The sequence below is a fragment of the Micrasema longulum genome, unplaced genomic scaffold (genome assembly GCF_059751315.1).
Source record: "Micrasema longulum isolate JH-2025_06_02 unplaced genomic scaffold, ASM5975131v1 h1tg000210l, whole genome shotgun sequence".
Taxonomy (NCBI): domain Eukaryota; kingdom Metazoa; phylum Arthropoda; class Insecta; order Trichoptera; family Brachycentridae; genus Micrasema; species Micrasema longulum.
In genome coordinates this window covers 942113-958878 of record NW_028277415.1, presented here as the reverse complement: position 1 = coordinate 958878, position 16766 = coordinate 942113, and the positions used below count along the sequence as shown (strand labels likewise).

At 29.7% G+C, this 16766-nt stretch overlaps 1 protein-coding gene across 1 annotated transcript in view; it reads right to left on the bottom strand.

Moving 5' to 3' along the window:
* The window catches only part of LOC148283723 (phospholipase B1, membrane-associated-like), a 43704-nt gene extending 30895 nt beyond the window's left edge, over nucleotides 1-12809 (bottom strand). Inside the window, exon 1 of the mRNA XM_088243415.1 lies at nucleotides 12592-12809. Coding sequence (XP_088099541.1) covers nucleotides 12592-12594 — 3 coding nt within the window. The 5' untranslated portion in view covers nucleotides 12595-12809. The remainder of the gene's footprint in view (nucleotides 1-12591) is intronic.
* Between the last annotated feature and the right edge of the window lie 3957 nt (nucleotides 12810-16766).

Sequence of the window (16766 nt, the reverse complement as noted above, 5' to 3'; positions counted from 1 at the left end):
ATTTAAAGACCTTTAAGTTTTATCATCATCATACCATATCCGCTCCCTATGTGGAGCATATGGATTCCATAATCTGCCTCCGGCCAAGCGATCGACCTCCCGTACATCCTCCCAAGTTAAGTCCACGTACCGCAACTCTGACGCAAACTGCCCACAAATTGTCAACAGTGGACGACCAGGGCTGGTATTTCAAACAAAATTATAGCGCGGTATAGCGCGTTTTTACGTACTAAATATGCATTATAGCGCGCTATAATTTCGTTTGGAATACCAGCCCAGGACGCCGAGAACTTGATGCCTTGTAACATAGGCAAGCATGGTTAAGTCTCTCGGAAGGCATACGTAGTACATGGCCTTGCCAGCCAAAACGCCTTGGATGACAGTAGATACCAAGGGTTGCTGTGTCCGTTGCCTCACTTCTGTGTTCCTTACAATGTCAAACTTTTAAGTTTATTTAAACCCTTTGAGTTTTTATGTTTAACATAATAAAATCAGCTGTAAAATGGTTATTCTGACAAAACAAGTGAAGGCAGATTAGTTCTCTCGGGTGAAATCTTTATTTTATGCCTAAGTATCTAATATAATTTTCAATGATTTATTTTATAGGTTGACCGATTTATCAGTCAATAGAATTAAAGTAATAATTTCAATTATTTATGACCCTTAAATACATTATTGGATGCAGATATCAATTTCCAGAAAATTTATTTCGTTTATTAAATAACAAAATGTGACATATTTTTTATAAAACGAATTATTAATACATATTTAATAAAAAAAACATCTTTTTAGGATTAAATGAATCGCATACGTGAGTTAAAAGTACATTCAGAATTTTTAGTTTCTAGCTTGTATGAAACGAAACACTGTGCGTCGTCTCTTTATGGATTATGGACCCAACGCATCGCACTGTGTCCAATAGTCCAAATGCTCCCCACCCAATTTATTTTTCTTTAATTTTTTTGTCTATTGTTATAATCTAACAATATAATGTTCCTTTGAACTTTGTCTCAGTTTTTGGAATTGAGATTGTCATATTTCTTAGTTTTATTTTATTCATTAAATTTTCTATTTTTCATCTATGATTTTAATTTTGAGGGTTTTTATCTTTTTTGGATATACATAAGTAAATTTAAGAACAGATTTTAACAATCATGTAGATAATATTTTTAATTAAACAAAAACGTAAAATGTCAGCCTGTTGGCCTCGTGGTGTAATGGTTAGCGCGTTTGCCTACCATGCAGGTAGAGGTCTCGGGTTTGATTCCCGACATTGTTGACATGAAATATTTATTTAAAAAGGTTATTTTACACTAGAATATTACATAGTCACTAGATTGGTACCTGAAACGTAAAACTGATCATCTTACTTTCGTATAAAGTTACGTCTAGGCATAGTGGTTGAATAATAATGGGAATACCATCCTTATCATAGAGGTAGAATAAGGATTCTAAACCCACACTTATTTTACTGCCATACCTTGGCATAAATTTATACCAAGTTTATAAATTAGGCCCTTATAATAATAATGCGAATGAAATGGGGAATAAAATATATTTCAAATGTAATAATCTGTATAATTACATTTTGATTCCGACCTAGTACGTGAACATCGTCTATGCACCTGTGTACACACAATTTACATTCTTGTACAATCTCATGAAATAATGCTTTTAACGCAATTACAGTGGTATGTTCAATGCACCTATGTGCAGCTATGTAAAAGTAACGATCTGGGTAGCAAGCAGATAACATTGGTGCTAATGAATGTAAACGAAAGATTACGTTAAGTGCACTTCTGAGTCAATAAAAAAAAATCAAAGTATAAAAAATTCATTGCAATTATTACAGTGATTTATTTTTAACCTAGTTGACAAATTTTATGTATAAATTAAATTTATTTATAAATATTCAATTACATTACACTATTGTATCCGGGCGAATTAGGTATACAGCAGGGGCGAACCGTATATAGAAGCGATCATGCGCAGCTTACCATTATATTTGACTAACCATAATAATGTTTTATTGTAACTTTATTTACAGAAAAACAAATAAATAATTAACTATTATTTTAAATCATTTTCACCGTTTTCACCAAGAAACTAGCCGATTTTTCCAGCTTACTTTTCGTACAAAAAAGTATACTATACAATGAATGTATTAACCCCAGTGCGGGTTTTTTTTCCTAGATTAAACTTGCAGATTACACAAATTATTTGAAGATTCTTGATTTGGAAAACAGTATTTCAAACATTGTTTCTTGAGGACTATTTTTCTTTTAGATAGTAATTTTGACATAGGACCATAATTACTTTCATGCGGTATATTGCAGGACATTTAGCGCTCTACGCGGCCGTTTTTAGCACTTTTAATTACTAAAACAATTGCGGCCAGTTGACATTTCAACTGAATACCTAATAGCGACTGAATTCAAAGTGGTATTTTTTATTTATTTTTTAATGAATTATATATTAAAGTCATGGATAATTATCTATATAATATAATATATCACGAAGTTACGTCGTTTGAGTTGATTTCATGGATGAGAGTTGTTGTATCACACAGAACCACAGAAAAATATCAATTTATAGTATATATTACTTACATTATAGAGTAAAATTAAAAATGGATTAGTTGTTGTTTTATCACAATGGACAAAATGAAATTTTTCTTAAAACTTTTTTGGCGCAACCCATTTCGTTTATTTTGACGAAAACGCAACAAAAAGTATTCATATAGATATCTTGTATATTTCTTGATAAAACTCCATAGTTAATGATTAAGATAAAATTAAAAATAACAAAGAAAATTATAAACCTTTTAACAAATATTATAAAAGTTCAAAATGTTGTAAACAATTTACCAGTCCTGAAGATGTGAAAGCTAATTTTATTATTATAAAAAATATAATTTTATTTATATCTTTTTCTAAATCATTATTAAATAATGTTTCTGAAAAGACTTTTCAAATATTGTAGCTAACACCTAAAAAATATTTTTAGTGCTTGTTACAGTTAAGTTAAAAATGATTGAATATAAATCTTTCGAGCTCTAAGGTTGTAACGTAGTACATTTTTTAAATTATCAATTTTTTTTTTTAAATAAAATTTTTGGTAATTATTATATCATTATACATGGACAAATATGTTTAAGTACTTTGTCATATTTTTTTTGTGCTTGCGCTGGCAATACTTTTGGCGGTAGACTTTTCACGCCGTACGCTTCACTTCTAGAAACAGATCAAAATGGCGGACACGTAACACGACGTATATCGGCCGAGACAAGAGAGGGTTTGGGTAATCCGGTAAGAGCCTTAATAATGTGTAATTTTCATAATTAAAAACTAGTCTTGCGTCTATAATAATAACTTTTTGAATTCGACAGGGTCCCTTTCCATTATAATATATTTATTGAATACAACTGATATTTTATATGACCACGTGAGAAATTAATCTCTAAGCGTATCGAGCCGCCACTGTATGGAATGGCTGAACGCATTTTCATAACATATGCGTATTCCTTCAAGTCAAGGATACGATGTTTATCGGGTTATTAGACTCTTGATTTATTAATTCGGAAACTACCAACAGAATCTGTGTGAGAAATGCAGTTCATCGCCATATTGGTTCTTGACGAAAGTTTTGGTCTTGTGTTTTCAAATAATGGCATAGAAATAATACAAAGAACACGAGGAATCCACTTTTGTCCCTGTAAATCAAGACTCAGACTTTCTAACGAGATATTGGCGTTTTGTAAATTAATCTAAGAACCCGTATTATAGTAATTTTCCACTGGTATTTAAAAAAAATATATATTATTAAAATTGAATTGAATAAAAATGAATTAAATTATTTCCAATGATTTTAGGATATTAAATTGAGAAAGTGCTGCATAAGATTTTTACTTTTATTGTAAAAATCTAAAAGTATTTCAAATAGTTTGTAAATTGTAATAAGAAATCCTTGTTTAAGATTTTTACTTAAATTGTAAAAATCTAGAAATGTCATCAATAATCTTGGAAATTGAATTAATTAATATTGTGGTTTAAATCACCATACTTATATTCTTCGCATATTATTCGAATCAATAGGATATATTATATGGAAATGTCTGATTTGATATCAAGGAAGATTTTGTTTCCAGAGATATGTATTAAAAACGTTGGATTAAAATAGTATGAAGAATATAAATTTATGTCCTTTTGTAATTAATAAAGCAATAAGCTTTATCTACTGTACCTATATTGAAATGTTTCATTAAGAGGCAATCAGGGTTATTTAATGTTCATATAAATATTATTCAAATAAATTATATATTAGGGCTTTTCAAATTTGAATATAGCATTATGTTATCTATGTCTCTATCGAGATCTAGTGAGATTTTGTGAATATTAGAATAAAATAAGTTTGAATTTAAAAATGTGTTTCAATTCAAGGATTCGGGTGGTGCATAGGTCACTTCGGATGGAAAATATTTGTCTGGGTAAAAGGTTGTAATGGTCTCATGTTTTATTTGGCTCTGCTGGTCGGTGGATAAAAAGGTTCAGGTGGGTGCTTCGCCCCCCGGAACTTATTAACTACAGTGTTAAACTTAATTTTTACATTATATATGCCTTTATAATCTTATTTTTAGAGTACATAATGGGACATGTAAAAAACTTCAAGATTTAAAAGATAAAATATTAAGAAATGAAATAAAATTTTTGAAATCTTTATTACTGTGTAATTTTACCTGACATTAAACACCTTAAATTATCTAAAAGTGACACCATGATACAATTATTATTAAAAAAAAATCCTAAGTCAATTCGTGCATAAAAAATATAATTTTAATTTTTAAATAAATATATAAAATAGTAAAAATTAGAATACATACCATTTAATATTATTATACAACTTGATTGTTCAGTCATCGTAACTTGTTTTTCTCAATACGTCATTTATCTTCTAATAACCAATTAAAAATATTCGTGTTTCCGTAATAATATAATTGCAAATTATATTTAAGAATATTTTTAATATTATCTTTATGTTTACCCTTGTTTTGTGTTCATCGATCTTACTAAATAATTTATTTTTTCTTTACTGTTTCGCGAATGAATCTAGCAATCTAGCAATCTTTCTAAAAAATATTACTAACGTATATAAAAATGTTTTCTTTTAAATGACGTTGTTTGTGTATGTCATATGCTCCAACTAGACATCGAGCATAGAATGGTGGTGATATATTAATTATGTGGCCAGTTGAAAATATCAATAATACTTTTTAATACTTTTTTTTCTTAACCAAATTACGATGTTATTAAATGCGAATACCACGAAATTAAAATGACGTAACATTACTCTTATAGTTTAAAATATTCATATACACGTGCAACGTGGATGCTAATTAACATAATGTAAACAAAATGTCTTTGCAAATTATTAATGTATGAATTAACTTAATCAAATCCCAAATGTGTAAAAAACTATTAACTATTTTGCACGTACGTACGGCTTGAAAGAGACAAATTCCCTGACCATAATCAATATGTTAGTGTTTACACGATATTTTTTTTTTTTTTTTTTTAATTTATATTTATTATTTACGTACAATATTACAATTTTATTATTTTTTTAAAACATTTTTTTTTTACAGGACTCACCAAGCCTATTAATATGGCTTGTCGGTAAAGATCCTTTACATGAAAACATATAATAACACTACATAGTTGTATAGTTATAATTACTACTAACTTAAATATAAGGAGCGAAAAAAAAATATTTAATTTATTATTGGTAATTTATGTTTTCAAATAATATTTAGAAAAATGCAAAAAGTAGGTTTATGATATCGCAATTATAAGATAAAAAATAAATACAAAACCGAAATACCAAAATTTAATAATAAAGGTGTATTTGAACATGGCGAGTGAGAAACTATGACTTCGGCTGTTTTTTTTAAATATTTTTTTTAATTTATTTTATTAGGGAAATCAACAGTTCTACATACATATTTTTAGTAAACAAACAGATATAGTGTATAAACTCAGAACTAATAACAGATTTCCACATAGTATACAAAGTTAGTAAAGAAAATATATTACATATCAAATAAATACATACAATTTATACAAATAAAAATGTTATTTTCATGTACTCAATAATCAAAGATTTTTTTAATATTTATTTTAAGAACATTAAGTTACTGTAAATTGGGCGGGATAAGGACAAAAATGCTTGAAGAGAGGATAAGGAGGGGAGGGGAGATGTACATATTAAACCTATATAATTTTTAATTATTTACATGCTGATTATTTTTAAACACTTTTGATTAAAAATACTCATGTATTTAGTAGGTCTCTTATAAAAGATGTCGTCTTCCGAGAGATGAATCGAATAATATTTTTCATAAAAACATCAAATTAGTTGACAAAGACAGCCAAACCACTACAGAGAATAATCTATTTTTTTCATTTAAAATTTGATTTTTATTTATTTTTGCATACTTATGTTTGACGTACATAAAATATTGATTTGAAAAGTTGTTTAAACAGTAATGTTTCATTGTCTTTGGACTGGCGTCTGAAGCGTAAGACTTTAAATTCATTTTTGATTAAACAAATGTTTGAAATACGCTCATGATGATATTTTAATCTTAAATTTATTTTCCAATTAATTTAACCCTTGTTCGTGTGAATTTGACCATGATATATATTTAGAGGAAATAATTAATGTACTAATATGATAATCGATAATATATTCATACAATATAACCGCTGATATGTGATTAAGATTTAGTAAGACTTAACCTGTTTGCGCCTTTGCACGCCTTTGTATTGGCGTATTAAGTAAATTTGAAGTTCAAGGTGTGTCGAATGAATGAAATTATCTAGGAACTAAATTAAGCATTCCATTACAATATTCGATCGACTCCATTGATTGATTGTCTCGTAAAATAACGATCAGATATCTATGTATATACGACAGGCGCCGTGGCGCAATCGATTAGACGGCTAATTGTAAAACTAGTGTCTCGGGATTAATTACCACCAAACCAAAAAAAAAAATTTCTTGTTGTAACGTATTTTTCATAATTTTCATAATTTTCATCCATGTCCTTTATTTCCCCCCTGCTGACCAGCATGTAAAGATATCGTATGATTTCCTTACTTTTTTAATAGACTACAGCCTTAAGTAAAACAAGCTGTTTTATCAGCCTTCTCGGATTTACGGTACACCAATATTATAAATAATTTTGAAAAGCGTAAAAGATACTGACACATTGACACAAAATTTTATTTTTATACTCCTTATTAAAAAAATATATAATTCGATTTAGTCTGGGAAACGGGGCAGCGAAAGATCGAATTGACCATTTTAGTTTGGAATAATTACTTTTTTGCACAGTACCGGGGAGCCATTATTTCGCATCGAAACTATTCGTTAGACGTCTGTTTATTTATTTATTTTTAGTTCAAAAACAGTAAAATATATCACAATATAAATACAATTTATAAAATAAAAAATAATGAACACCAATAGTCACAAAAGAAAAATTAAAAATTGTATATATACCAAAATTTAGTTTTTATTATATGTTATTAAAGCAGTTTATTAGAATTTGTAAAAGATTAATTTTAATAATGTTTAAGTTAAGATAGATGCAATTCGTACAATCGAATATAATTTTACTAGATTATTAATAAAGTCTCGTAGTAGTAATAAGTTTTTTTTAAGTGTATATCAATAAATTATAGTAATTATAGTCACAATAAAATAAAATAAATAAAAAAACAATGCGTACTCTTATTTAGTGTATCCGTTTTTTAGTGTGTATGTTAGTTACGGTAAGTATATATATTATTTAGGATGTGTGAGGGTGTGTGTATATGTGTATGGGTGTGTGAGTACTGTGTGTATACGAGAATGTGAAGTGAATATAAGTGGACTTACTGATCAATGATTATTAAAAAAAAAACTGTTTTTTTTTTAAAACCTTAATGAGGAAACCTATCAACCACCTTATCGATCGATGTAAAATTGTTGAGATTTTTAAGAACGCTGTTGTTAAAAGTTAATTGTTGTTGTTAATTGTTGTTGTTGTTTAATTGTTAAAAGTCTGTTGTTAAACTAAAAATTTGGAAAGTTTCTGTTCTTTGCAATAAATCTAAAGGGCTTCTGTTTAAGCCGGGGCGAATGATTACACTCAGCAGTGCCAGACCCGATCAAGCGAAAAAAGGTAGATTCAGAAAAATAAATCGGTAGATTTTGGTAGATTCGGGAGAGGGGGTAGGAGGGGAGGAGGGGGCCAAAAATAAATTTGACAGTTGTTCGAAATTAAAGCGCTGTTTTGCTTGAGGCCGTTGCTTTAAATAGTTCAAAACATTTGGTAAATGAACAATTGAAAACCAAAAAGACTGCAATAAGTGAATCACCAAAATATAGTGATTTATAATATGTCTTCTTTTTCTTACAAAAAATGTAAATTACAATATTTCATTTCAATATTCATTTAAGAAAAGGAATATTTGAGTTGGTTCTTATAAAAAATAATAATATAATATATAGATTAAAATTCAAAATATTATTTGATTGAATAAATGACACGATTTTATCAAAATATATAGTATTTTCATTGTCAAACAAAGAAATAATTAACTTTCAGTGCAACTTAAAACTTAATAAAAACTGCTTACTGCTGAAGTACTGAACAAATTATTAAAACAATGATCAACTAAATTTAAATAGATATTTAACTGAAGATAAAACCATTTATATTTTTTTTTCATATGAAAAGTGATCCTTCTACATTTTACTTCATAAAATAGACATATTTACATTTCTCAATAATGTCGTAAAATTCTATGCCATGATTTATTTAACCACATTATATTCAACAATAAAAGCCAATTCCATAATTAATATATCATTAATTGTATACTTATGTACGATAGATAAGCAGTTTTTTTAAATAAGCAACTGATGGCAATCGAAGTGAGCAAACAAGCAATAAATTATTATAATATGAATTCGTTTTATTTGCATTGAAATTTTGTTCCTCGGAAAAAACAAGGAAATGTATAAAAATCGAAAGAATTTCAATCGAATTCGGTAGATCGGTAGATTGCTCCTAAAATCGGTAGATCTTCCGAAAAATCGGTAGATCTGACAACGCTGATTACACTGAGGAATTAACAGATCAATCAGTAGTAATACTAAGGTTGTCTTTTTAGTTTTGTGTACAGGGACAGAGAGGGCGCTACGAATTAAATGTACACTATTAAAAAGAAACCTTCATTTTTATTAAACCAAAATCCAAACATTTAGTGCTATATATATATAGTGTTGTAGGTACAGCAATTTGTCGAAGTTTACAAGTTATTCGAGCAATGGAGTTAAACCGAGAAAATTTGCACGCAATGACGTTTTACAAATTTCGAAGATAATTACCTCAACAATAATGCCTCTCCGAGTTGGTTTCTGCTTTCGGTATGGAGGAACCACATCAATCGACAATTTCACGTTGGTATGGCGAATCCAAACGTGGACAGCAGTCTTAGCGACGATCCAAGGTGCACCAAAAACGGCAGTTGCCTGGGAAGAACGGTTCTCTTCGCAAGCTCATCAAGAAAGATCGACATAAAACACATCGCAATATCGAACCATCATTGGGAATTTCAATGATGTTATTTTTTTTTTAAATACATTATCCCGTTGGATATTGCATCTGTTATCCAAATATCAGAAATAAACTACTGACAATTGGTGTCAAAAAAACTCTAGAACTCTTAAAATGTAAACAGTATTGTCACTGGTGATGAATCGCGGATTTGCTCATCTGAACACGAAAATTAACGCCAAACATCTGTTTGGATGTTTCAAGGTGAAGAAAAGCCGACAAAAGTCATTCGTTCTGGAAGTGTGTCCAAAAAGATGGTCGCAAGATTTGTCTCAAAAGCAGGGCATGCAGCAACAATACCTCTGCAAGATCAAAGAACTGTTACTGCTGATTGGTATACAATCATTTGTTTGCCGGAAGTCATCCTTGGGCCTCGAAAAACCAACCTCGATCGACGAATCATCCTCCACCAAGAAAATGCAAGTTCGCATACAGCTCGCAAGACCATTAAATTTTTAGAGGAACAAAACGTCGAATTGCTAAACCATCCTACGTCCAGTTCCGACCTAAATCTCATCGATTTTTTTACCTTTCCGAAAATTAAGAACGGACTTTGTTGTCAAAGGTTTCAGTCGCCAGATGAAGCAGTCGAAGCCCTCAAAAACACAATTTTGACAGTAATAACAAACTAGTGGAATAACTGCTTCCAAATTTGGTTTAAGCGCATGCTAAAATGTATTAATGTTTGTGAAGAATACTTTTAAAAACCAGAAAGTCTGTAAAAGTTATCAACTGTATTAGTCCAGCTCTATATGCAAAACTCAGTGATCTCGACAACCCTCGTAGTACTTCTGATAGAAGTGATGTTTCTACTAATTGACGCATAGCTTGTTTGGTGCAACTGAACCATCGTATCTTCTAGATATTCCTATATATTGTATAAGGACTGATAATTATTGTGACCTTGATTAGCAAAATTCATATAAAGACTAATAAAGTAGGTATGTAAGTATTTTATAAATAATCACCGATTAAATTAGCGTATCAAGTAAATAATAATGTACATAGAGATGAAATGATTTATTCAGAAGCCGCATCAAATTAATCTCATATGTTAAAATACTTAAATACTCGGACGATATATGAATGAGTAATATGGTGACATTGAAATATACATACGTATGAGAAACTGGTGAAAAAATTGGATACTGAGGAAGTTCAGTGCTACGGGGAATTGGATATAAAAAAATGTCATTGAAGGCAATGAACTAAAAAACAAAATTTAATGTAATATTCACAGACATAGTACGATAATAACAGACAATTTCACTTGCAGCATTTTAAACGAGACAACGACAATTGAAACTAATAAATCAAGGACTGAAATTATACAGTAAATTTCCCGACAAAACTAATCTAAAGACTCAGACAACCTTTTCAAAAGACGTTAAAAATGTTTTAATCAACTACAGAGCATGAATTAAAAATGCAAAATTAATTTAATAAACGAATGTAATAATCCGTAAGGGTTAGCAATTTATTTTTTTTAAATTTAATTATTTATACGTGATCAAAATAAAATCATTTGATGGTGCTGCAAAATTTATCGGAAATACATTAAAAGAAAAAAAAGTAACTACTTCACAACGTCAAATGTTAATGTGACCACTAGTTTGCAATAGACAATACATTTAAATGTTGCAATATAATTGTGACAATTGGCAACATTTTTGAGGTTTCCGGGTAAGCATGTTTTTTTTTACGTTGAACGTGCACAAATTATAACTGAACGGGGTTCAACTTTTAAATGTCAGAAACAAAACAAACTCTTTTTCGTTCCTACAAACTAACCAAAGCATGTCAAACGTTGTCGTAGAATGCTTGCAGCAGTTCGTACAATAAACTTCAGTTAAAACCATTTTTACTTTGTTTCTTGTCATCAGATGTGTGATTTGATCACTCACCGACCAGAACTCGTGGCGTCGCAGACGGAGTAATTTTAAAACCACATTTTAAAACCCTTGTATGTAATAAATTATGAGACATACATTTTTCTCCCCTTCATCTTATAATCATTATTTTTATATCTCTAAATTCGTGTGTAATGCATTTATGTAACATTATATTTTATTTGTTGCTTTACCGTAAGAAACCCCATGGTTTTATTTATTTATTTAAGATGACATGTGAGAAAACTAACTTTATTGTCTTTTCAGAGGTAAAACTTACTTGTGAAATGTCTTTAATGTTGATTATTTTCATGTTTTATTATCAGATTTGAAGATTCTACATAAAATAAACGGTATTTCCTTTTGAAAAACAATATAACTAAGAATTAAAATATGTTTTACCCATGAAAAATAAATTAGAAACGCAACCGTCTCATTAATGCGATAAAATATTTTATTTGTATTTGCAGCACTCGCAAATCTTTTACTTTATGACTAAATAGTCGGCCCCGTAGTGTAATGATCAGCGCATTTGCCTACCATGCAAGGGGTCTTGTGTTCGATTCCCGACATGGTTGAAAAGAAATATTTATTTTAAAAGGTGTTTTTACATTAGAATATTTCATAGTTCCTGGACTGGTACTTGACGCGTAAGACTGATCATCTTACCTTACAACGCTGCGATTGGTGTACCGATACAGTGTCCTATGCACAAGTAGGTGCGGAAAGCGAATGATGATGATGATGAAATATAATGTAAATCGATTATTTTATCGTGCATAAAAAACTAAGAAATAAAGTGGTTTGATAACCTTGAAATTAAACATACAAAAATTTATAAGGAAAAAGTGGATTGACGTATGTTTTAAATGAAAATAATTCATTTCCGTTTTGTTGTATTGTACAAAATATTAAAGAGGTTAAATATCTCTATTATCTTTCTCTCTTTTTTTAATGTAAAAAATCTTACACACCACTCACATATAAAACACATCATTATTATTCAAGCAACCTTCGTACAATGAAAAAGTTACTTACCATTATTTTGATTTTTTAAAATCCCAATATGCATATAAACTAACACCACTGAACTAAAAATATCTAAAAGAGTATTTTTTTTCTAATTTGAAAATAGTGGTACTAATCACATTCTTGGAAAATTTACCTATTTTTCAAATTTAAACACATTTAATTCGCAAATTCACCCCTCAGAGTTCAGCCAAGATTGCTACCTCTCTAGCAGGTGATACACGAATGATATAACACGCTAAACTTGACCCAGGCAAAAATCACTACCCAGACCATATCAAGTGTGTGCGTAAACATACTACCTACATCCATTTCATATAATATAGTCTGTTCGGTAGCGAAGTGCCACAATCAAAATAAATAAATGTAATAAGTCATAAGGACGTATCGCATGAGGTAATATCATACATGGTAAAAATAGTAAAAGTAATTGTTGAAATAAATAAAAATAGGACACAAAATGCCGAACTCTCTCGAAGTGGAAAGGAAGGTTAGTTAATGCCTGTCAATAGTCCAGCTTCTCCTAAATGAGTTTTCTGTGGTTTCGTCTTTTTAAAACAAATGTGGAGAAGTTCCTTAAGGAAGAAGGAACATACATTTTGCAGTAAATATAAGCCTTGTACATAACAAGCAAGGCAAAAAATAAGCAACTCGTATATATATATATATATATATATTTATATTATGTGTTTAATAAGTTTATGTTCCTTTAAACATATTTATTTAATTATAATATCAAAATTTTGAATTGGTCAACTATATAATAAAAATCCCTCTCCTCCACTCTATTTCCTCATCCCTTAACCTTCTTAAGAGCTCTTTTTTTTCTCATGTCTTATATAATATATTATTTTTCTCTTTACTGTGTAACGTGTTCTCTCTTTACATTTGTGAAAAACTTTAACTGGATGTATGTACTATTTTTTTATATTTTGTATTCTTATAAAACAACTGTTGTTTTTTCTTAATAAAAAAATAGTATTTTAAAAAATAATTAAAAAAAACAAAATGAATGTCCTTTTAAAACACAAATACATCTGTAAATAATTTATTTTGTTTATCTCACAAAAAACTTTTATTTTTTTATTTTCTCTATGAACGCCTTACCGGGCATAACCCGTATCGAGGCATTCGTTTATTATTACTTTTTTATTCTGTTAGTTGGTATTTATAATAATATATGCGCATATATACACACATAAACGTAAACATAGTCATGTATAAATAAATAGTAAAAGTAATAACAAAAAATCTAAAGAAGTTATACAAATAAGCACTGCACATAGGTACTGTGGAGATATTGAACCGAAAAGCATGCCACCGTCGCGGGCTATTTGGCTTCTCTATATTGGCCAGCTCTCGGTCCTCTAACATCCGAACAAATACCCATATACATATACAAAAATGTTTTATATTTTAGTCAAAACACTATGTGAATATAAATATAAATTATAAATAGCAGACACGCAACAATACGTTGGAGTTCAAATATACTCCTATTTTGGTCGGGTGACCATCTCAAGGCAGTTTTCGGTGAATTACTATTTGTGCATAGAATTACTGTCCCTTAAGTTTTCCATTAAAATACTTAAATGTAATTTCACATTTTATTATTTACTTTTTTTTCTTCCTCTTTTCTACATCTAATGTGGAGCATGTGGACGCTTGACGCCTCTAGGAGACCCTATTGCCTGCCAACACTCTCGTATCCTTCAACGTTATTTCCGAATCCCTTAGTTTCGCCGAATAAAGACAAAAAATTGTCATCAATGGCCTCCCAGGACGGTAGGATTCCGTAGGTGTAAAGAAGAAGCAACTTGGATTTAGGTTCTTTTGAGGCATGTGCAAGCCATGTTCACGACGAAAATACATATTATTGTTTAACGTTGTTGCTAGTGGATTAAGCGAATCATAGTATAAAACACAATAATTTGTAGATTTTTGAGTTGATTCGTCTTATTATATTTCTTTGCTCACTTTTTTCAATAAGTATTTTATATGTTTGGTAAAGTCTAAAAGTAATTGTTAGTATCAAACAAACAAGGTGAGGTGGTCGAATGTACACATTTTTATGACACGACAGTACATATCATAATATTGACCGAAAAGCAAGTTTTTTATTTAATCACTTGGAATTTATTAAGATCGATAGATGTTCTAGAAATATTTATGTTACTTGGATCTAAAAGGAAAGGGCTAATGTCGTAAATCGTAATATTACAGGAAAATAATTATTTAGCCATTTTGTGGCGTTTCAATGAACTCTTTGCCTTTTTCATAATGAATATGAATAAAAAAATATTACCACATATAAAGTGCATATAAAGTAGTTAATTATTTAAGTAAATATTTTAATTGACATCGATCATCATCAAAACGTTGTCAAGAAAAATATGAAATGTGACATTGGCCATTTCATATTATCCAATCTGTATTTATGAAATATTTCATTTTGTAAACAGTTTTTTTTTATAAAAGATTAGTAGTAAACTAAAGTAGAATCAGTTTTTTTTTTATTACACATATTTGCATTTGGATGCTGCCTGTTTGATCATAACATTAGTTTTGTATAAAATGACATCGAGAAATGTTCTTAAAGTTTTTGCTAAGTAAACGTACTTAAAATTCAGAAAAAAACACAGTCTTTGCGCATGTGTAACACGATGTGTTTTGGGCACAAAAGTGCCATGCAAATGGAATGAGAATCAACTTATTATGAAGTGAAATTATGAGAACGTACTATACCCACGGATGCGGTTGTCAGAACCGAGACATACCAGAAATCCTTGGGTGCTGCAGTAGTTAAATACACATTCTAGGTGATCACTACTTATTGTTGGTATCTACTTACTCCTGGCTGCACTGGCCAGGTAATGGGTAGATAATATATGTACTTGATGGGGAAGTAGGTGCAAGTACTGAGTATAACAGGAGAGTACACAGTAGTCTTCTCCGCGTTCGGAAGTATGAATAATATATGTGATAAGCTGCCAGAATTTTTCGAAACGCTTTCGTCAAGTAAATATCCTGAAAACGAAAGACTGAGTGTGCATACGTTCACTTTGTAGTGTAAAAGATTACGTTTTCACATACCGTTGTAGAGATCTTGAGTCCTGAATACGATTCATTCTAAGGTCGGCCCATTTTCGCTTTTTACCCTCGCGCTCAACACGCGGCGTTGAATGTGATGAAGAAAGGGATTCAAACTAAAGATATGAATTATAATAATAAAAACACTTTATAGTTTTATTCCACTTTATTATTTATTTTATTATTTATATAAATAAAAGTGGAATAAAACTATAAAGTATTTTTATTATTATAATTAAAATGCAGTTCCACCAAGAAATGTCAGTAGAAAAACTCAATATAAAAAGATATGAACTCTTTTTTTCTACGATTTATTTTGTTGCCCTTTAATAATAAGGAACATTTTTGTGTTTTTTTTTTAAATATTTTTCCTTTCCTTTTTTAATAACAATAAAAAAAAATGAGACATAATCTTTTACGGAATATTTTACATTTTCTTTCTTATGTTACACAAAAATTATAACTGTCCATTATTTATTATAGGAGCCAAAATTCATTAACATTTTCTTATATACCCACGAACAGGCCATGCCTTTGTGGGATTTTTTGTTTACTTTTTTACTATTAATATGTATTTCATTGCTATGTAATTATGCTTTATTTTTTGAATACTCTGTTTTATCACTTGTGTTTATTGTAAAAAAAAAAAAGAACAATAATAAAAACACTCTTAAGTAAAAACACTCCCTCCATATACTCGAAAACCGTGTTAAAGGCAAAGGTTTTCCTATTAGCTTCGTTAATTATTTTTTTAGTTGCTTTTTATAATTTCAACATCATGAACCACTATTGTAATTGAATAAAACTTTTATTGCCTTTTTCGCTGAGAGTGACCATATTGCAATTACACGAACAGTAGGGAAAATTGTGTTCAGTGACGATTGGCAAAGACGTTGGAACTTCTAAATGAAGTGGTTTTTTTTTTCATACTCAATTTCCTCGGCCAGAGCAGTTGTAGTCACAGTTTTAGGAGGGAATCCATCATCAGGATCCACCTTCATTTGCCACCGTCCACCACATTTGAAAAGCATCTATTTTTTTAACACAGGTTGGGAACCTTCGGTCTTATGTGACACCTTCAATAAAAGTAATTA